The following is a 23,995-nucleotide window of genomic DNA, read 5'->3' on the forward strand; positions in this document are numbered from 1 at the left end:
ACTCTGAACTGATAGGAAAATTTGAGGGTATCAAAGGGTGGTAGTGACATATAGATTATTTCTTGCTTTTTTTTTTCATTTTGTAATCTTGAAATTTTACTAATCAAAATTGTACAGTGCGTTACTTCTACTCTTGAACAGATGTATTGACGATCTCCAAATATAACTGTTATACAGCTCCACACGTTGTGTTTGGCAGCTAATTCAGATTATATGTTTATCTTCTCTTGACGGAGATAAGATTTATGATACTTTTTCCTTCTCCTTTTTTCCCCAATAAATTCCTAGTTTTGCCCTATGTTTTTCCCCTCACATATAAATAAATCACATTTAAGTTTTAAAATCTGTTCCTCAACTATTTACTTGCAGTTATCAGTTGTGGAGATCCAGGAGTCCCAGCCAATGGCATGAGATATGGTGATGATTATGTTGTTGGACAAAACGTTACTTATATATGCCAACCTGGTTATACAATGGAATCAAATAGCTCCTTAATTCGCACTTGTACTAGCAATGGCACATGGAGTGGAGTAATCCCAACATGCAAAGGTACAACATTTATTTTGATTGCCAACTATTTCTTCTATGACATTTACATCCACTGTTTATTGTAATAAGTCAGCCAAATATTTCCACAGAAATCAAAATTTAACTGTTAGTATGAACACACTGAATTGATTTTTTGGCTGCAGGAATGGTGACTTCATCCTTTGCTTCTTTTCCCTTTTATTTTTCATACCAGCAGACTATATTGAACAGGTTTTTTGTAGCTTTGTAGAACATTTTATTTCTTTGCTGCTAAACCGAATTAGCCATATGAAATGATGGTTTAGATTTGTTCGTTCATTTGTTAAGGTTACCAAAAATGACCTTATATACGTCCCTGTCTTTACAAAAGACCACTCAAGCCCATGATAGACACCTTTGGGAAAGGTCTGCATATATACAACTGAACTTCGGCAAAGGCAAATTGTTCTAGGTTACCCTATCCATGATACAAAGATTCTTCTCTGATCTGTCCTTCATTAAATGTGCACCTTTGAGCATCACTGTGTTGTATTGACATACTCAGCAAAAAGACTAAATCCTTCTCGCAAATTTCCTAATAATCATTTTTCTACTTCATGTTACTTTCTCTACTGTGAAAACTGAAAGGATTAATCTCAAGATCTTCCTTTTCTCTCTTTTACTAATTGCATTCCTGATTTTTCTCTTTTATTGGATTTTTTTAATGCTCTCTGTTGAAATTTAAACAGCAAAAAGTTACTGAAAGACCACCTTATCTGCATTATCAAAACAATTTTCTCTGAGAAACTCACTTGCTTGCTAAACCCTAAAACATCTTCTCTCCAGAGTGATTTTTCTCACTCTTCCTGATACCACAGCTGTAGAGAAGCAGCATTACCATTTTGGTGTTTTCTTTCTGGATTCACACTAAATATGTCTGACCTCTGTTCTTTTAAAACTTAATCGGCTAAGTCTGTATTTACTTTGTTCTCATCCATCTTCCATCTGTTTTGTTTTCAGTAAGTATTGTTACATTCCTGCTCAGCAGTTCTCATTTTCCTCCCCTGAATTCATTCATCAAAACAGATCAAATAAATTTCAAATCTCCACCCCACTTGCAATTACTTTCCTTGCTGAGTACAGATCTCCCAATATCTTACCAAGTCCAGTTTAATTCTAATTCACTTTTGATAATGTCAATTTTTAAAGTTATTAAGTTATTTTCCCGACACATTCTTGAGGATGCCAGACTTCGAGATCCTCTTAAGAATTCATTTTTTTTTTCTATTTGTATTGTACTCTTAGCTAGCCTCAGCTTCAATTACAAAACTGATTTTAAGAACAGAAGAACAGCTATACTGGTCCTATTGACCAAGTCTGTCTATCTCCAAGAGTGGCTGTAAGCGAACCGCTAGAAGATCATAAGACCGAGCAAGTATTTGTGATATAGTCTCCCAGCCTCAAATTCTTAAGGACAACAGGACACCTAACTGGGAGCAAGAAATCTAACTCTGATTTGATTCAAACAGAACCATACAAAGAAAGAGTTAGACTGTCAATTTTGGCTTTGATTTTTTGAGTCTTTCTGGTTTTAGGTCATACATATTTATGGCTTGTATAAATACTAAATAAGAATCATATGCAGAATCGCTAGTGTTCTCAGAATTTCGTTCTACTCCACACAGGTTTGTGTGAGTGCACTAGGTAAGTTAATAACCCCCATTTCTTCGACTGTGTAATTAAAAGTAATATATAATATGCAGTAGTGTATTTGAAATGTATAACAGTCCGTTGTTATTGTCAGGAGGAAGTGACAGGGTCCTCTGGTACCATTTAGTTAAAATAATTGGAAAATGAACTGGGCAGAAAATGGATGTGTAATTGTTGCTGTGCCATTGAAATAGAAGATATAAATAATTCTCTGGCTTTGCCTAGTTGGAAAAGGGTGCATGTTCATCTCCAACTAAATATTCAACTATTCAAGCATTGTCTTTTCTGCAGACTTGCATTTCTAATATACTTTCAGCTCTTAAACTGAGAAATGTTGCTGTACATATTTATGGTTAAACCTCTGACCAAATTATTTAGAGAAGTATTCTGCATTGTTGTTGGGTGTTGGTTTGTTTTGCTGTTTTCACCCCAAAATTCTGATATTACACCTATTTTCTTGTTACTACTTCTGTCTCCTTTCCTAATTATTGACCAGTATTTCTTCCTTTATTATTCAGCTCAGAAGTTAAAACATACAGATCTTTTTAAAAAGACTAATCATGAAGCTCTTGGAGAATGCAGACAGACTTTTGCTGCTTGGAGTACTTATTTTGACTTACTTTTATTAAAGCATCATGAAAGTTTGGCAAAAGCTATCATGTCCTTTTCTGGGTTGGTTGTTTGGTATTTTTTTTTAAACTATGAACCAAAGCAAGAGAAACAGAAAGTATAAAAAATAAGGCCTTAAAATTTAGATTTTGGTTTACTGGTTGGCAAAGGATTATTTGATAATAGCACTACTTTCATCCAGCATTCTCAAGCAGCCATGAATAACACTGCAGAGCATCTTTGTGGTGTAAACAATTGAGATTCTCTCACTGAAGAGTACAATAAGAATGGAGAAATGGTACATGGTGAACCTTCTGCAGATCACATTCAACTACGCAGTACTCCTGATCTAGTGCCTCTGAATTCTTTTGAGCCTGCAAGATGAAAGCTGTCTAAACATAAATTTAGAGGTTATGAGTGCAGCATTTCATTTCATCCATTCTTGTGAACTGTGTGTTCTCTGCTTTACTTTTAGTCACCACCTCTTCTTATTTACCCTGTCTCCACTAAATTAAATCATACTTGTTTCATTTGCTTTCTTTCTCTTTTGCTAGCACAGTTTCTCCCAACTTTTCTCTTTTTTACCCCTTTTCTCTTTCTCATTCATTCTAGTAACTTTGGCCTAGATTTCCCCCTTTCTCTTTTTGATTCAGTTTTTTTTTCATTTAACTTATTGTATACCCTTTTTCCTTCAGCTCTCAGTTAGCAATAGTCTGTTACTACCCCATTATCCAGTGAAAAACACTTTTATCTTCATCACTACAGTTATGTCAGTTTATTTCTACTGTCCTCCTGTGGTGTTTTTCAGTCCTTTTTCCTACAACTGAGTAGATGTTTCTATATTTTCCTGGGAGGCCTGGAAATGAGAAAATATACTGAAATACTTCTTGTTGGCCTTCTTAGAGGTAGCAACATTGACAATTTCAAGAGGTTGTAAATCCTTAAATTTTCTCCCTCTTACTAGAAGCTAGATGCTTTTTGGTGAGGAGCTATTCATGAAGTAAATACTAACCAAACTGTGGTACTTAGAAACAGGCTTTCAAGTCATATTTTGGAACAATCATCCTGGAATTTCATCCCTGGGCATTAATATCTAACAAATGCCTAAGCTGATTAACAGGAAGAAAGTATTTAACTATTACCATGGTAACTAAAAATAATTTTATTATTTATTTATTTATTATAATTATTTATTATTTACTCTATGTTGTCTAAATAGACAAACAAAATCATTTTGTAGTATACTACCAGACATTTCTTAAATGTTGTACACTTCATAGTCTCCATACTGATTTTTAGGTAGTCTTCCTATTTGGTTTGATGCAGCATCCTGTTTTATTTAAGACACTTCATCAGTCAGCCACTGTCTCCTAAACGGAGGAAACCAGAAGTAGTAATTTCAGGAAATGTGGCAAGAATACAGTGAGGAAGATAGCATGTCCTGACTGTATTGTCCTCTAAAAAAGGTGAAATTAGCACATATGGTTTTTCTAGTAATTGTGTGCACCAGGGATATTTACAGCAGCTGTGCCTAATTATTTTGAATATTTTTGCAGCTGTTACCTGCCCAACTCCTCCGCAGATCTCTAATGGAAGGTTGGAAGGAACAAACTTGGACTGGGGATTTAGCATTAGCTATGTCTGCTCTCCAGGATATGAACTCTCTTTTCCCGCTGTTTTGACTTGCGTTGGGAATGGAACATGGAGTGGTGAAGTACCTCAGTGCTTGCGTATGTATTTACTTTATAGTCCTGTATTTCTTTATTCAACTATAGTGCTTTTTTCCTCTTTAAAGTTTTCACCTCCCCCCGCCCCCCGCTAAGAGGTGGCTCATTTCATTTCAAACCTGGGACAAATACAATCCTTCTATGTTTTCCAAAATTGTAACATAATTTGTAGATTGAGGAAGACATAGGAATATCTGTAAGTCCTTTGTGAGCATATAGGAAGCCTTAAACACAAACACAAAAAAAAATTTACAGGCGATGTGTACCAAATGATCCAAGGCAAAACAAGATTTAGATGTGCTGTCTTGTTTTCAGATCCAGCTACATATAGCATAGGGGAAGTTTCATTTTAGTCTCTTTTATTTGCTCATTACTCATCCTAAACTTTCTGTGATGTCACAGAGAGTTTTTTCTGTCAGTAATGTTGACTAGGCCCTAGGGTGATTCCTTGACAACTGTCTCTTTTTCCCTCTACACTAAATGAAGTTATATGTTTTATGCAGTAAATTTTGTTAAACTGAAAGTTATAACACTGATGGATTTTTATATTGCTACAAATTTCATTACAATCGCAAATGTGGCTTTTTCTTTAGGTTGGTGTCATTCCACTCATTATTTAAAAAATCTTTTTAAAGAAGTGATTGTGATGCTTCTGAGAGATATTCAATTGATTACACTGAAAAAGGAGGTTCTGAAGTTATTTGTAGAATATCTATACCACTGAAACTCTGTAATGGTCTTGAGCAAGGAGTCTAACTGGAAGAGGGTAATTTCATCTTTGTGGCTTTACAGTTTCTGAAGTTTGATTCAAGCTTGCCAAGTAGCTGAGCTTGCCAGGTAGCTTGCTAAATGTTGCAAAATGCAGTTCTCTATTCTTTTACTATTTTTTGCATTCTTCACCTCTCCCTTTCAAAAATGTTCTCTGTTTTGGCTATATCCTACTACTGTGAAAGTATATCATATAGATGATCTTTTCTTTTCCTTTTTTTTTGTAATGATATTGTGGTTTAACCCAGCAGGCAGCCAAACACCACACAGCCACTCTCTCACTCCCCACCTCCCCGCAGTGGAATGGGGAAGAGAATCGGGAAGAAAAAACAGTAAGATTCATGGATTGAAATAAAGACAGTTTAATAGAATGGAAAAGGAAGGGATAATAATAATAATAATAATAATAATAGAATATACAAAATGAGTGATGCACAATGCAGTTGCTCACCACCCGACGACCAATACCCAAAAAACGATTGCTACTTCCTGGACCACGCCCCCTATTTATATACTGAGCATGACATTGTATGGTATGGAATACCCCATTGGCCAGTTGGGTTAGCTGTCCTGGCTATGCTCCCTCTCAGCTTCTTGAGCACCTGGCAGAGCATGGGAAGCTGAAAAGTCCTTGACTATCCACTACTTAGCAACAACTAAAAACATCAGTGTGTTATCAACATTCTTCTCATACTAAATCCAAAACACAGCACTAGACAACAATTTAACTCTATCCAAGCCAAAACCAGGACAATCATCAACAATAGTTGCTTAATGCTGCTGAAACTGGCCAGAGCCAGTTGTAAGTGCCAGAGCTGGAACATGGTGAAAGGCATTGTTTCTAGAAGAAAAAAATCTCACTATTTCTTGTTTAAGTTCTCTAGATGGAGCTCTTCTAAAGTTCACTATGTTACGAACATCGAAGACCATGAAAATTTCTTTTCATCATTTGTTCTTGATTGAAATATTATGTCCTTACATTCATTTTTGGATACCACAAGCTGTTTGTCATCTTTGAGGTTAGAATACTCAATACTGCATTATGCTCTGAAAAAGGGACTCCACTTTAAATTTTTAAAAGGTATAGTTAGCACAGAATGCAACTGCCTGGGAATTAGAACCTGTTTCATGCAGAGATTACATCAACTGAATGTTGTTGATGTGTGATGGTTACCCATTGGCTTGCAAGAGAAATCAGTTAGCAGCCAGTGCTTGTCAAAGAGCTTAAACTAGATGCCATCTGGCAGAAATTAGAGGGAGCTGGTGAAAGTAATTCTCAATGAGCAACCTTTAAGCAGTTCTTGACAGCAGAAATTTAGTCCCCAGCTTGGTTCCGTAGAACCTGTAGCTGAAGATATGCAAGGGATAGTTATAACATGGAATAGTTATTCAGAATGGAATATGGTTATGTCTTTGGTTGAGTATTTGTCATCTGAGAGCAGCCCTGAGGAGAAGGACTTAGGGGTGTTGGTTGATAAGAAGCTCAACATGACCTGGCAATGTGCGTTTGCAGCCCAGAAAGCCAACCGTATCCTGGGCTGCATCAAAAGAAGTGTGGCCAGCAGATCGAGCAAGGTGATTCTACCCCTCTGCTCTGGTGAGACCCCACCTGGGGTACTGCATCCAGCTCTGGGGCCCCCAACATAAGAAAGACATGGACTTGTTGGAGCGAGTGCAGAGGAGGGCCACAGAGGTGATCAGAGGGCTGGAGCACCTCGCCTATGAAGACAAGTTGAGAGATTTGGGGTTGTTCAGCCTGGAGAAGAGAAGACTTCAGGGAGACCTTGTAGCAGCTTTCCAATACCTCAAGGGGGCCTACAAGAAAGCTGGAGAGGGACTTTTTATGAGGGCATGTAGTGATAGGACAAGGGGGAATGGCTTTAAACTGAAAGAGGGTAGTTTTAGATTAGATATAAGGAAGAAAGTTTTCATGGTGAGGGTGGTGAGGCACTGGAACAGGTTGCCCAGACAGGCTGTGGATGCCCCATCCCTGGGAGTGCTCAAGGCCAGGTTGGACGGGACTCTAAGCAACCTGAACTAGTTGAAGATGTCCCTTCATGAAGATGATCTTTAAAGGTCGCTTCCAACGCAAACCATTCTATGATTCTATAATTCCATGATTCTATGATCTATGACCTAGTAAATTTGTCTGATTAATTATTCATATAGTAATTTGAGTAAAGGACTGCTGTTTTTATAAGCTTGGCTATAAATGGCAAAAAAATATAGGCCTGTGCCTGAAAATTCCTAACTACAGATATAACTTGCTGTTAATCAATTAAATGTCTTGGAAGAATAAGACTAGCCTCACAGCCTCAATGCCAGAGCTCCACGGCCCTGTCTCTGTTAAAGGTTCTCAGAGCCCTTAGGAAAATATTTCTATTGGGAGTGACAGTGCTCACAAAGCTTACAGTTTGCTGCAGCTTTAATTTGTTTTAGTTGTTTTTTAGTCCCCTGTTCCAATATCAGAGGAGAACTGCCATGTTTTACCATGATGCCTGGTTTCCATGGTTACCTATACAGAAGGCAGATATTCAGTAACTATTCAATGATTGAGTAAAGTTGACTGACAACTAAGTGGTGGAGTTTACTTAGTTTTATAAAAAATTAATAAACTTACCAAAAAAACCCATTTTTTAATGTGAGGATTTTTTTTCCTTGAGAGTAGTTGCTACTTTGTTGGTACAAAGAACTGTTCAGGAGACAATTTCAAGCCTCTGTGTTAAAAATCTATAAGTGTTTCATGTATTTTCAAATTACGACTTCCACAGAATTTTCTACTGTAAACATAAATTACAACCATGATCTGTCAATCACACAATGAGATTCACTGTGTGTCACTATCCCCAATTCATAGATCTTTTCAGAATTTGGCCTATAATTCTGCAGACAGTCCCATTCCACGTAAAGCCACAAAATTGTATACATTATAGTATGTTACAGATTCTATGTTATAGATTAGGCCCTTTTTCTTCAACAATGTGTGTGTGCATGGATTACCCGTACAGTCAGTGTCTGCAGTAAGATGTAAAGTGCAGGAATATTTCATGTGAGCTGGTCCTTTGGAAAGCTTAAGGCATAGGTGACAAAGATAGAGACATTAAAAATGTATTTTGAAGGTGGCTGTTCAAGAAATGCAATTTAAATTTTGTTTGTAGAAGAGAAAGATGGAGCAGAACATTCCACGGTCTGTACAACATGCCTTTTTAGAAATATGTCATTGCACACATTTGGGTTAGTGTTTTAATTTTTTGTGTGTATTACAGCATTTTCTGTTTGATATGAAATTAGACTCTACAATATTGTAATTCATAGTGTGTCAGGGAGTAATATAGTCTGATGGCACAGGGTTTACCATAGCTGATTGCATTTTCTGAATCAATTATTCAAAATCCAGCTTCTGACAATAATCAGTACTTTATACTGCGGAAGAAGGCCAGTAAATTTGCCAGCAGTGCATTTACTTAGTTATGCTGTGCTATAGACGTAAGGAATCTTTAGGTGATGGGTATAAAGTAGAAAGCTCAATTTAAGAATATGTTCGTATCAGTCAGATTTGTGCCACCTAATAACAGCTTATTAGTGCTTGACTTTTACATTGCTGCTGAAATTTCTTTACTACGTTGGGGTTTTTTTTTGTTAGCTGTACTAACTTTCAAGTGTTGTAATTCTATACATACTAAATCTTATCTTTCAGTGAAGGATGAGAAAGTAAAAATTTACAATTCCTAAAATCTGTCTGACAAATCCTTTAATCATACAAAAATGTTGAGCACTGGGTAAGTGGCAGAAAGCAAGAGAGGACGGGAGATTGACATAAAGGTTTGGTACACTTTCTGATTGTTCTTTATAGGAGGATTTGCAGATTGATGTGGTTTGGGGCAGAGGTGAATTGTGGGTATTTGGACCTTAATAAAATAAGTTGTGTAACCGTGAGTGTCAACTTCAAGTTACTGACCAAGCCCACTATGTAGGCATTTTGAACAGCTAGCAAAACTACTGCAGACTGAAGCAGACTAAAGATTAGCTATCTAGTATCTCTTTGAATTCCTATTAAATGTTTCTGTATTTGACCTGTGTTTAATAAAATAAATATAAAATTTTGAGTAACTGCTTGACTGAGTTCAGGTAAGTGTTATTTCTGTGTATTTTAATAAATGACACATTCCCTTTCTATCACGTCTTTTCTCAGCAAAGTTTTGTGGTGACCCTGGAGTACCTGCTCAAGGGAAAAGAGAAGGCAAAAGCTTTATCTATCAGTCAGAAGTCTCTTTCAGCTGCAATCCTCCTTTTATTTTGGTTGGCTCCAGCACCAGGATTTGCCAAGCAGATGGCACGTGGAGTGGTTCTTCTCCTCGATGTATAGGTAAGGTTACACCCATATTATTGAAATTTCTTGAAATGCTTATTATTCCTTTTCCTGCTAAGTCAATCTAGGAGTTTTCAACTGTTTTTAATTATCCTGGTGTTATTCTATACTCTCTAAGAGTCAAGTCACTTTATTTTTGTTTCTCTCATTGGCTTATTGCATGTTGTTGAACAAGCTTAATTTTGCGATACATTCATGTATTTGATTAAAATACTATAATTTGTTTTGTCTTTATTTTATTGTAATTTTTTTTAAGAACCTACTCGCACAGCCTGTGACAATCCAGGAGTCCCAAGGCACGGGTCACAAAACAACACATTTGGCTATCAGGTAGAGTATACTACTTTTTATTAACTTGCATGTTAAAATATTTTTATACTACCTCAGAGTCTAGAAACTTCTGATTAGAGGTCCAGAAACTGTTCATGCATTGTTAGAGCTGGTTGCTGGAATGTTGCTATGTTTCCTTATTTCTAGCTGTTGGATTACCTTGACCTTGTGTCCCTATTAGCAACGCACTATGTGAAACCCTGGTGATCCAGTTCTGGTTTCACCTTGAAGGAGTTCAGTATCTCCCCACCAACATATGAGTGCTTCCTACTGTTTTTCAAGTACGCTTTTTCTCTTTAAAAGTGTGTATTCTGTGTACCAAACTGCTAATGTAGACATACTATAAAAAACAGGGGATATTTTTTTTCCTGAGGGCAATTCTGTTGTTACCTTTGGAAATGACGTGACCACAAATGAATCACAGAGTCACGGAGGCTGGCAGGCGCCTCTGGAGAGCTTCTAGTCCGACCCCCCCTTCTCAAAGCAGGGTCAGCTAGAGCAGGTTGATCAGGGCTGTGTCCAGGTGATTTTGAATATTTCCAGGGATGGAGACTCCACAGTCTCTCTGGGCAACTTGTTCCAAGCTGATCACGCTTACAGTGAAAATGTTTTTTCTTATTTTAAAACGGAATTTCCTATGTTTCAATTTGTGCCTATATCTTGTCCTGTCACTGGGCACTACTGAAAAAAAGTCTGTCTCTGTCACCTTCTCTGCCCACAGTAAGTTTTAATACACACTGATAGGATTCCCCTTGAGCCTCTTCTTTTGCAGGCTGGACAATCCCAGGTCTTTCAGCCACTCCTTGTATGCCAGATGTTCTAGTCCCTTAATCACCTTTGTGGCTCATCACTGGACTCAATGCAGTATGTCCCTGTCTCTCTTGCACTTGTGAGCCCAGCACTGGACCCAACACCCACTTGTGTCTCACCAGTGCTGAGCAGAGGGGAACAATCACCTCCCTCGACCTGCTGGCAATGCTCTGCCTGATGCAGCCCAGGAGGCTGTTGGCCGCCTTTTCTACAAGGGTATATTGTGGCGAATGGTGTTCGCATATGCTTCTGTTGGAAACAGAATTGTGAAATTGAAAATGCTTCTGAATTTCTGATTTTCTGAATCACACAAAACAGTGAAATCAGTGAGACGTTTTCATGGGTGAATGATGTACATATGCAAAAATGTGCCCTATAATTTGCTAGGAGTCTGCTAAGGCAGCTGCAAACAAATAAGAGAGAGTCTAGACTATCCTGCTACATCTGTGTTTGGTGTCAGGGCTGAAAGCTCCAGACAAGAGGACTAGGAGAAGAGTACGGTAGCAGCTTCCTGGTTGTATGTGGTGCCTATTTAGTTGCAGGAGTTAAATAAAAACTGCAGATTGCCAGAAATGCAAGAAAGGGTTGATTGAAATTTAAACAGATTTACAACGTGAAATCAGTTTTTAAAAGCAGAGGTTGTAGCTAAAGACTTTTCAAAGTTTCATGGCCAAAAATGTCTTTGGTTTGTCATTTTGGTGGCCTTTACGCAATACTCTTCCTGCTTAGTGATTGTTTTAGCAATCTTTGGCTTTTCAGATTGTGCCAGATCACAATCGTATGCGAGTGGTAATATAATTGTCTCAATTTTCTCCAGGGAATGGAGTGCTGTTTCGTGCCAAGATAGAATATGCAGGGGCAGTCCTTGGGCTAACTTCCTTCGGGTATAATATAATATTATGCTAGAGGGCAACTTTTTATTCAACTATGTAAGAAATGAATCATTGCAATGATCATTTTCTACAATTTTATTGTCACAGTTTCTCTGGCATATTAATGAGCTTTCTATCACTGAAGAAGCTAATGCAGACTTTCTCATTTGTGGTGTAGTTGTTGTAGTTGTGAATGAAAGCATCACTCACAGCTAGCATGGAACTGTCAAAATACCAGGCAAAATGCCAATCGATAAATAATTTCTAAAAGAAGTGTAGCTGATGGCACAATGTAACTCTACAACCTTACCCACAGTTGTAAGGTTAGTACCTAGCAGATTTAAACTATATGAGCTACAGTCTCCTTACCTAGCCAGCAACTTATCCTCATGCTCATGTAGGAAATTTGGTTTTATATAGTAACTAAATGTCTGCATGCAATTTCTGGTTACTCTAAATATGATTGTGTTGTGGTTTAACCGGGCAGCAGCCAAACATCACACAGCCGCTCGCTGACTCCCCCCTCCGAGGTGCGATGGGGGAGGGAATAAAAAAAAAGTAGATTGAGATAAAGACAGTTTAATAGAACAGAAAAGGAAGGCAATTTAATAACAACAACAACAACAACAACAACAGTAATAGTAATAGTAATAGTAATAATAATAATGGTAGAATATACAAAGTGAGTGATGCACAATGCAATTGCTCACCACCTGCCAACTGATAACCACGTAGCGATCGCTACTTCCTGGACCACGCTTCCTATTTATATACTAAGCATGATGTCATATGGTATGGAATACCCTGTTGGCCAGTTGGTTTAGTTGTCCTGGCTGTTCTCCCTCCCAGCTTCTTTGCACCTGGCAGAATATGGGAAGCTGAAAAGTCCTTGACTAGCAGGGTACTTAGCAACAACTAAAAACATCAGTGTGCTATCAATATTCTTCTCATACTAAATCCAAAACACAGCACTAGGATGAAATTTAACTCTATCCCAGCCGAAACCAGGACAGATTGCTTAGTTAATACAGAACAGGGTAGGAGTTCACTCATACAGATGAAGCTGAGTTTAACTCTTTATTGGGTGGAAACGATAGTGAAAATGATTGGTTGTAGACAAGTTATTGTCTGTAGATCCTGGAAAGAAATATTGCATTACCATACATTCAATAATGTTATGACTCATTTAAACCACAAACATATAAATTATTTTATATTATGCTGTACTTAACTTCCTGTATGAATGGGATAATAATAACTTTTGCTTCCATCCATAACAGAAAGGTAAAGAATAATTCTAAATTATACCAAAATACTGAAGATTAGATGGCTTTGATTTTCTTTTGTCTGATAGATCCATTGTCTACCATTTTAAACAATAGACCAAAGGAGTTTATGCAAAATTAAGCAAAATGTTTTGCAATTGGCAAACACATGACAAGGAGTTGTTACTGGTTTTCTGACTCTAACCCAGGCTGGTGGTTTTTTTTTTTTTTTATTTGGGGGTTTGGTGGGTTTTTCTTTTGGTTTTTTTTGTGGTTTGGTTTGGTTTGGGTTGGGTTTTTTTAACTCTCTTAAATACTTAACATTTAAACTAACATTAATAGGGTCACTTAAGTGACTTAATTGCTAAGTTTCAAATTTATGTCTGTGTGTCATAAAAAAAATCAAGCTGTAGCCTGACAGTAGAATTCAAATCTTCATATGTGGAGTCCTGTTTTAAGTGCTTTTCAAGAAATGACAATACCTCCTCTTTCACCTAACTATATCACTGAGTGTCACTTGCTTTTCATGATAGTAATGTCAAGTCATGAACTTCCACAGCACTGTTTTTTTGTTCTTGTTGTTTCCCCTACTCTTGATTATCTGTTTTCCTATCTCATTGATTGCATTGAAAGTTCAAGCATATACAACATAATTCTAGGCTTGACTGAAAGGCGCATCAAAACCTGCCCTCCTGGAACCTACACTAACAAAAGCACAAATATTACCACCTCACATTTGAATGGTGTTTCAACTGTTAAATAGGAGCTTTGTAACAGAGAGGTAACAGAACTTGGATGGATTTTATTGTTCGATATTGTATGGATTTTATTGTTCGATATTGAATTCAGAAGGCAGAAGCAGATCAGGTTCGTGTGTGTTCAAATAACATCAAAACACCAGTTTAGTGCTACTTGGATATCAGGCATGTCATGTAAATGAGTAGCATCACCTGCTTTAGTTGTTATGAATATGTACTTCTAGGATGTTTACCTTTCATCCGAGTATTTTTGATATGACTGATCTACCCTAACAGTGTGTTACGATGAAGACAAAATATCTTTAGAACTTAGTGAATACTGACTTCATCTGTAATCTAGAAAATAAATTGCTCCTTGGAAAGAAACTGTAGTTTTGAAATATTTCTTCAGATATATTGCTAGTAACATAGAAAATTGCTTATAGCACTTTCACCATAAGCTGTTGTAATGCAAGATACTACTGAATTGAAGAAACAGTTTAGAACTGTTTCTTAAACCAATCAGTCATATATGTAAGATTTGTTACTTCTGATATTTTTCCAACATATGTTTTTGTAGAAATTCAGCTATTTCCCCCTACATTAAAGCCTGAAGGGAGCCAAAGGCCAGTGTGAATTTAGAAAGGAAAATAGTCACATTACAGTAATGGTAGCCCTGTGTTAGCTCTTGGGTTCTATTTTATGAAATGCCATATGAAACTTGATCTGCAGATGTGGAGCAACCTTGCTAATAATCTCCTTTTGTGAATTTAATGCTTATAAAAACTTTAGTGTTGAATTGTAGGATGAAATTCCAAGAGAAGTGCTGTACTACCACAGTATAACTGTTTCCATTAACACAGTTGGCATCATCATTGCATCCATGAAAATATAATTTAAACCTTATCAGACACATATCCAGGTCTGCATTTCTTAAAGTGACAAGGGTTGAGCTGTTCACTGGAATGGGGTCTCCAGTGCCAAGCCTGTATCACATCTCTTATCATACCCACACCTGTAGTCGTCTTCACAGTATTCTGTGTCTCCATTTCTCAAGGCCTTTGCTATCATTCCAGTGCCAGGCCTGTATTTCTCTATACCGCATCACATTAGCGGTAAATAGCTCATTCTGCATATAATAGCTTCTTGTTACTGCTATGGATATAAAGCTGTGAATGTACCATACAAAGATAAAGGAAGGCATAAAAATTAGTCATAGCCACCTGATCACAAGAAAATTTGATGTTACAGCTAAACCAAGTTTAAAAAAAAAACCAAAACAAAACTCCAGGCAGCTTAAGACACTTTCAGACAAAGGAAACCTGGCAAGCCTCTGCCCAGAGGTCTTGCAAACTCAATAGCCTGTTACTAGTAGTCGCAATACTGTATTACTGGGCTACCAAACTACAGATACAGCAAAGACTTAATGAGTTGTGTTTTCATTCACTTAAAATATGATGCTAAAAGTTAGTGAAGAGAAATAACTGACATTCCCTCAGTCTCTCAATCCTTTGGCATGAATTGTTGGGGATGGAGAAGCTTGTTAGAGTATCTTCATGTTCTTTGGTAAACTGAAGTCTAAGAAAAAACTGATTGTGGAGTAACTCATGAAAGTTAGAAATATCTTCTATTCTTATAAGGAATAGAAGAAATAATAAGGATAAAAATTTATTATTATTTTTATAATTATTATACATTATCATAATATTGTTTTGGTGAAAAAATACTATATTTATAAAGGGATGCAGGTTGATATTTACGCATTTTCTTCTCAGATTGCTATTTCTCCTGTTAGAGAGTAGCAAATATATGGTCTTTGTTTCTTAGCAAAAGGAAAAGTTAATGATGTTGATTTTGGGAATATTACCAAATCATAATTGACCCTATGGAAAAAGCAGCTTTGGAACAGAGATGATCAAGCAGCGTACAAGGAAATATTTTATTTTCAGGACTGGATGCAAACACTGTTGCACATAGAGCAGTTCTTCCCTAAAACCAGAGAGTACAGTGAACAAAGATATTTCAGCTGTTTTCCCAGCTCTCCCCACTAGTGCTTCTATTCAAGCTGTATAACAAAAAATTCGAACAAATCAGAACATCTCAAGACTGGGAATTTGTTCAGACCATAGCAGGCTGTATTGTAGCGCCACCTGGTGCCTCTGGCACAAGAATATTGCAAAATAGACTTCCCGAAAAGTAATTTTTAAATTACTTTTTATGTTTTTATTTTTAATAATTACATATTGCTTGTAAGCTTTTTTTTTTTTAAGAACAAGGAGCCTCATTCCTTTATTTTTTATTCATTATCTTGAATAGCATGGCAGCACTTCTAAAAACATCTTCATCACTTGAGAAACTGTTGTATTTTTGATGCTACTTTTGGGGCTTACATATGTAAGGGTTGTGTTTCCCTAACAAGGATAATACAGGTGACATACATTTTTTTGGAGGAAATAAGGAAAACAGTTTCACTAGTAGTTACTGCTTTGAATAGAAAAGTTGGTATTGCAACAACTGGTTGCAATATCAATAGTGGTTTGTTTTGAGTTTTGCTTGTTTGCTGTTGTTTTTTTTTGGTTGGATTTTTTTTTTTCTAATTGTGGAATGCTAGCAACTCAACCTTTCCACTTACTTGGCAACTTGAGACATTTCCTTATCTCACTGATGTATTTCTAGTACTAAAGAACTGATTTGATGTTTAGGCAACCAAGCTTTAGTGAAGCCATAAGGTGAAGTGCTGCAGTGAAGATGGGCAGACAGAGGAAAAAATTTCTATGCATTTCTTGGTTCTGCTCTTCAGGTGAACAGTTTTCCTTCAATAAATCTGTCCAGCAGAAGACTCAGTTCATAAAGAACTAATCCAAAGTCATGAATAGGCAGCTAAAGAAGAGAGAGAAGTTACAGAAAATTGAAAAAACACACCTCCTTCCTTTTTTCATTGTTACCTGTTGAGTCCTGTAGGTCTAAAGACTTTATGGACATGATTTTCCAGCCCTTTCAACTTACAAAGTATGAACTTTCTGTTCAGGCCATTCTTGATGAGTAGAATTACAATTCTACTGAATTTTGCTGAAGATACTGAATTCATTTTTTTGATCTATTGACTTTTTACTCCTCTAAAGAGATTCTATACAATGACAAATTTATTTTAGGTAATATCCTATTGTCGTGGTTTAACCTGGCAGGCAGCCAAATACCACGCAGCCGCTCACTCACTCCCCCCGACCCCCCAGCGGGACGGGGAGAGAATCGGAAGGGTAAGAGTGAGAAAAACTCGTGGGTTGAGATAAAGACAGTTTAATAGAACAGAAAAGGGAAAATAATGATAATAAATAATGATAGAATATACAAAATGAGTGATGCACAATGCAATTGCTCACCACCCGCGCTGACCGATAACCAAGTAGCGATCGGTACTTCCTGGATCACACCTACCGTTCATATACTGAGCATGACGTCACATGGTATGGAATACCCCATTAGCCAGCTGGGCTGGCTGTCCTGATTATGTTCCCTCCCATCCTGTGTACCTAGCTCAGTCAGTAGGCACGGGAGCTGTCCTTGGACTAGGAGGGCACTTAGCAACAACTGAAAACATCAGTGTGTTATCAACATTCTCCTCATACTAAATCCAAAACACAGCACTAGGAAGAAATTTAACCCTATCCCAGCCGAAACCAGGACACCTATTAAAAAGTAGGTGAAAATTTCAAGATTGCAGTTATCTGATTAATTCAGTATTGCCCATATTTAAGTGGTGTTGAGCTAATATATGAAAGATAATCACATTGTGAGTTCATTGGCTATTTTCACCCAAAATCAAATCCCCTTGAGGTACACCGCTGCACTTCCGCCTTCCCTCCCAGCCGCCGTACGCCGCGCGCACGGCATATTGTATATCCTTATTTCTATGGTTGCTATCAATGGTGTAGCAGTAAAAATCGCCCATTCCCAAAAAAGGACTGTCATGGTTTAACCCCAGCCAGCCATTGAGCACCACGCAGCCGCTCGCTCACCCTCCCCCGCCGGGTGGGATGGGGGAGAGAATCAGAAGAGTAAAAGTGAGAAAACTCGTGGGTTGAGATAAAGACAGTTTAATAGGGAAAGCAAAAGCCGCGCATGCAAGCAAAGCAAAACAAGGAATGCATTCACTGCTTCCAATCAGCAAGTAGGTGTTCAGCCATCTCCAGGAAAGCAGGGCTCCATCACGCGTAACGGTTACTTGGGAAGACAAACGCCATCACTCCGAACGCCCCCACTCCTTCTTCTTCACCGAGCCTTATATGCTGAGCATGACGTCATATGGTATGGAATAGCCCATTGGCCAGCTGGGCCAGTCATCCTGGCCACGCTCCCTCCCAGCCCCCTGCACATCTGGCAGAGCATGGGAAGATGAAAAGTCCTTGACTAGCGTAAACATTACCTAGCAACAACCAAAACATCAGTGTGTCATCAACATTATTCTCACACTACATCCAAAACACAGCACTATACCGGTTAATAGGAAGAAAATCAACTCCATCCCAGCTGAAACCAGGACACTGTCGAACTCTGAAAAGAAGATACTTTTTTTTAAAAAAAGAGAATGTAGCACATAAAATGTTAATTGAAAATAAGTGAGGTAGTGTAACTAAACAGTTAAAGCCATACAGTAGCTACTTCTGGAGTTGCTTTTGACTACTAGAGTTTGAATCTGTAACTTAGCTACAGTTTAGAATTAGATATCTGAGTATAAGTAACCAATTAATCTCTTTACCTCATTGACTTCCATGATGTCCAGCTACTCCACATCACAAAACAATTATATTTTTTCTTAAATATTTTATGTTCAGGAAGATCATAGAGTCACCTTTGAAAGAATATAGTGGAAAGAAAATTTAGTTCCTATTCAGATGTATATTAAGAAACTACATTTAGCTGTTAAGCTGAGGTTTGGTTTTGGTTGGATTTTTTTTAGTGTGGTCCTGGTTTTAAAGACAGTGTTGAAGTATTGTCTTCCCTGATAGCTAAAGATTAAATAGTGCAGGTGTTCCTTCCATAGTTCTGAATGAAGATTGCTTTGATAGAGGCAGATTACTGAAATGAACAAATCTTTCATAAGACTAGTACTTGTTGTAAAGTTATATATTGGTGGTGGTTGTTTTAACTAAGCTCTTTACCACGCAAAAAAGTACTTCTCTTTCTATTTGGTGCAACTTCTAAAACTTTTAGTGTTTTCCTACTTTATGCTTAATCGTGAAAGTGATTTAGTGTATTTATTTTCTTCAAAATCTTTTAAAAGTAATTACATAGTCCAGTGAGCACAGTAAAGAGGAAAAAAAAGGCAGATGAATTTTAAATCACATACTGTGTTGATGAGCTACTATCTGTAGTTCATGGGTTATTATTAAATTTCATTCTGATGAGAAGCTTGAGCTGAAATGGAATAGTACTATAAAGTTTCAAATGACGACTTGTAGCAGTGAAGTGCTGTTTCCCAGGGCTAAACTATTGTGAAAGGGTCCACATTTTACATTTGAGCATCAATTTGAATCAAGTGTTAAACATTTAAACAAAATAATGAAAAAAATCCAAAAAGAGAATCATAAATGTGCTGTCACATAGAATTCAAAGTTTTCAACTTCTTGTTTAAACATGAGTTGATAAATACATTAATACAGTTCACTGCATAACAGTAGGTGTGATCTATGCACCTTAATATTTGAGTTGACCACTCACAGCGTGTAGTAAACTAGTCTCTGAATGATATACTTTAATCTAATTTCCCTGCTTTTGATTGAAACTGAGAATTATTTGCATTTCCATCAATGTCACCATGACTGGTCATGCTGAACAAGTTATTCCATGTTATGTTTGTGTAGAAACTGTTATTCACTAAAGAATTCTATTTTCCTTTTTATGCAACACATACATACCCATAATAAGAATAATAATTAAAAACTAATCTCAGATGAATTGCTATTGTAAATTGTTTCTATTATCTGCATGGTATAAAGAACAATTCTTTTTTACCTCTTGTCATCAAAAAACAAAATTAAAATATTATAGGAACATTAAGGTTTCTGAAGCATGAAACAGTGTTGTTGAATAGGCCTTGTGTGTTCTAATGAAATATTTCTCATTATAATTTGTGAATTCTTCCAGCATTCCACAAAGGGGCTCTAGTTCAGCAAAGCTCCAGCAGAATCTATTACCCGTTTTAGCTCTGCAACTTCCCTAATTGCTGCAAAATTACCTAACTGGCCCCTCCTTGGTCCAGAGTTAGGAAGCCACAGTAAGCTTGGTTTCCAAACTCACAGTGACTCAACTGTTCTGGGCTCAAAGCAACACACCAGAGAGACCACAGAAGACGAGGTTTCGATTTTCTTCCATGGAGGATTTCAGTTTGGGGGGAGAGTAATTTTAATGAGAATGAAGCAAATTTTTATTTCATATCAAAATGCTCTGTTAAAGTAATTTACTTTCTATAGAAAGAGCATCACAATTTATCAAGCCTGTATTATGTGAAGGAGTTTGCCATCAAATTTGGAGAAAAAACCCCAGCTGATATTTCCTCTTAACAATATTATGTGTTTTCTGCATTTCAATAGGTGGGAAATGTTGTTCAATTTCAGTGTAAAAAAGGACACCTTCTCCATGGCTCAACAACACGAACTTGCCTTCCTGATCTTACATGGAGTGGAATCCAGCCAGAATGTATACGTAAGTAAATGATAGATTTTGATCGATCAATTTTTTTGACTAGGCTATTTAGTTACAGTAACATTGTTATAAAGCTAACTTAATTTATATAGTTTTATTAACTTAAAGTTAATACAAATTTGCATCACTAGCTTACAGCAGCTAAAAATGTGATTTTCTGAATGAATTTTTCTACAATAGCCTATAGAATTAAAAAAAAAAACAAAACAAAAAAAACCCAAAATAATGAGAATAACAGACAGCTTTTCATCCAGAGAGATGCTGAAAATAGTAAGTTTCTATCTAAGAGGGTGCAACCCTTCCAATGAAGAGAGTGAAAGAGTTGGGAGGAGGTGGTGAAAACAGGACACGTAGGAAAGCCCTGAACAACCCTAACTTGTACTGGAGCAGATAGTTACAATCAGTTCTAGTAAAGAGTTTGAGCTGTTTCCCAACTAAAGAGTCAGGGTATTTTAAGAAGGGGGAAAAAAGAGTTTGAAATTGGAAATTTTTGAATCTGAAATGGAGAGAATCTTCTTACTTGGGTCCAGGAAGTAGCATTTCATTTCTTAGATCTTCTACACTTTGGCAAATAGTGCTAATTTACTGAAGGTATAACATGGTTAATCTTTCTAGTTTTTCGGCTAGCCAGCTGTATTTTTCTGGAAATAGTCTCACCTTATAAGGTCCAACCTTATAGAATCACTTCAGTGTATGGAGAGCATACCCACAGAAGGAAACAACATTAGTGTTTCAGTTGGTGCTAGTGTTCCCCCTAAGCACACAGCAAATCAGTAGCTCAGTGTGTTGAAAGGTGAGCTCTGCTCTTGGAGGTATGATGTTTTTGAGATAACACAAGACTCTCAGATTATGGTGGTTGTTAGAGATATAAGACATTTTGCATGAGATTAGGAATGGTAATTAATTTTTCTGCCTGATATTTAAAACTTGCCTCACCTACAATTTCTCCTTCATCTTTCATAGTGTTTTGCAAATGACCCATTTATTTACTGTTATTCAATGCTACACAGATATCATAAGTCATGTAAGTCATGTTTTAACTGTAGTAAGATGTGTGCTGTTTGTGTTTGCATATGCAGACAATTAATTTTGGTCATGCAAGTGCGTTTAAATTGGTTCTTGGTCCCTTGAAATTGAAAGGTCCATTTTCAAGAGTGCATTTACAGTCTCAGGACAGTAATTTATAGACTATGTAGCAATTTTTAATGTGAATTAAAAATATATTAATGTTATATTTATTGATGCTTTTTTCTTCATTAGTTACCTGTCAGAATGGGTATAGATGATTTTTTCAGAAATATTTTCACCATTTTGACTGAAGGATATTTTATCTTTTCTTTGTAGCTCACAGCTGCAAACAACCAGAAATACCAACTCATGCTAATGTTGCAGGAATGGATCTTCCCTCACTTGGTTATACATTGATTTACACTTGTCAGCCAGGCTTCTTCCTGGCAGGAGGATCAGAGCATAGGGCCTGTAGGTCTGATGGCACGTGGTCTGGGAAAGTTCCAGTTTGTGAAGGTAAGCTCTTCCCACTGCATCTCTCATCTATCATATTTCAGTGATTTTCTTTACTTGCAGTCCAATAAGATAAGGCAGAACGACAAGGAGAACTAGGAGGGAGAACATCTAAGAGAATAACTCTAATCCTTTGTCAGTTATGTTTAATGGGACATACGTTTACATATATCTGTCTTTTGTTTGCATGCTCACAGGTGTCAATTCCAGATATAATTCTTGGGTAACCAAAATACCTGGGTAACACCTGCTTTTACACTTCTGGCTGAGTCAGGTGTGGGCTATATTCTCTTAAGCTCAGTGGAGTAAGAATCTCGATGTTTTTGCACATACCTACTAAACTTAGATCAGGATAATTTTATTTACAGAGATTGTGTCAGCTACAAGACAGCTATGACAGTTGCAATACTACTGTGATATAGTTGCCATCATGGAAACATGGTGGGATGACTCGCACAACTGGAGTGACGCAATGGATGGCTATAAATTCTTCAGAAGGGATAGGCAGGGAAGGAGAGGCAGTGGGGTAGCTCTGTAAGTTAGGGAGTGTTTTGATTGTCTAGAGCTTGACGATGGTGATGATAAAGTCAAATGTTTATGGGTGAGAGTCAGGGGGAAGGCCAACAAGGCAGATAACATAGTGGGAGTCTGTTCCAGACCACCCAACCAGGATGAAGAGGCAGATGAAATATTCTAAAAGCAGCTGGGAGAAGTCTCAAAATTGCTAGTCCTTGTTCTTGTGGGGGACTTCAACTTACCAGATGTCTGCTGAAAATACAATACAGTGGAGAGGAAACAGTTGAGGAGGTTCCTGGAGTGTGTGGAAGATGATAACTTCCTGACACAGCCGGTGAGTGAGCCAACTAGGGAAGGCACCCCACTGGACCTGTTGTTTGTGGATAGAGAAGGACTTATGAGTGATGTGATGATTGCAGGCCATCTTGGGCACAGCGATCATGAAATGATATAGAGTTTTCGATTCTCGGAGAAGTAATGAGGGGGGTTAGCAGAACTGCCACCTTGGCCTTCCGGAGGGCAGACTTTGGCCTGTTTAGGAGCCTGGTTGACTGAGTCCCTTGGGAGGCAGTCCTGAAGGACAAAGGAGTCCAGGAAGGCTGGACATTCTTCAGGAAGGAAATCTTAAAGGTGCCGGAGCAGGCTGTCCCCATATGCTGAAAGATGAGCTGGCGGGGAAGAAGACTGGCCTGGCTGAACAGAGAGCTTTGGCTAAAAATCAGGAAAAAAAGGAGAGTTCATGACCTTTGGAAGAAGGAGCAGGCAACTCAGGACTACAAGGAGGTTGTGAGGTTATGCACAGAGAAAATTAGAAGGGCCAAAGCCGAACTAGAACTTAATCTGGTGTCGTGGTTTAACCTGGCAGGCAGGCAAACATTACGCAGCCGCTCGGTCACTCCCCTCCTCCCCCAGTGGGACGAGGAGAGAATCGGAAGGGTAAGAGTGAGAAAAACTTGTGGGTTGAGATAAAGACAGTTTAATAGAACAGAAAAGGAAGGGAAAATCAATAATAATGATAATGATAATGATAATGATAATGATAATGATAATGATAATGATAATAATAATAATAATAATAATGATAGAATATACAAAATGAGTGATGCACAATGCAATTGCTCACCACCCGCGCTGACCGATAACCAAGTAGAGATCGCTACTTCCTGGAACACGCCTACCATTCATATACTGAGTATGACGTCACATGGTATGGAATACCCCGCTGGCCAGCTGGGCTAGCTGTCTTGGTTTGTTTTTGGTTTTTTGGTTGTTTTTTGTTCTGTTTTTTTTTTTTTTAAGCTGAATGTCCTTGACTAGGAGGGTACTTAGCAACAACTGAAAACATCAGTGTGTTATCAACATTCTTCTCATACTAAATCCAAAACACAGCACTAGGAAGAAATTTTACTCTATCCCAGCTGAAACCAGGACATCTGGCTACTGCCGTAAAAGACAATAAAAAATGTTTCTGTAAATACATTAATAAGAAAAGGAGGACTAAGGACAATCTACATCCTTTACTGCATGCAGGGGGAAACATAGGGACAGAAGA

At 37.5% G+C, this 23,995-nt stretch overlaps 1 protein-coding gene across 3 annotated transcripts in view; it reads left to right on the forward strand.

Moving 5' to 3' along the window:
- CSMD3 (CUB and Sushi multiple domains 3) overlaps positions 1 to 23,995 on the forward strand; it is a 796,263-nt gene that overhangs the window by 752,373 nt on the left and 19,895 nt on the right. For all 3 annotated transcript variants that reach the window (XM_075141259.1, XM_075141260.1, XM_075141261.1), the window contains 6 exons: positions 370 to 549; positions 4,383 to 4,556; positions 9,514 to 9,687; positions 9,947 to 10,020; positions 20,295 to 20,406; positions 21,751 to 21,930. In XM_075141259.1, coding sequence (XP_074997360.1) covers positions 370 to 549; positions 4,383 to 4,556; positions 9,514 to 9,687; positions 9,947 to 10,020; positions 20,295 to 20,406; positions 21,751 to 21,930 — 894 coding nt within the window. The remainder of the gene's footprint in view (positions 1 to 369; positions 550 to 4,382; positions 4,557 to 9,513; positions 9,688 to 9,946; positions 10,021 to 20,294; positions 20,407 to 21,750; positions 21,931 to 23,995) is intronic.

Source organism: Calonectris borealis, chromosome 2 (genome assembly GCF_964195595.1).
Source record: "Calonectris borealis chromosome 2, bCalBor7.hap1.2, whole genome shotgun sequence".
Taxonomy (NCBI): domain Eukaryota; kingdom Metazoa; phylum Chordata; class Aves; order Procellariiformes; family Procellariidae; genus Calonectris; species Calonectris borealis.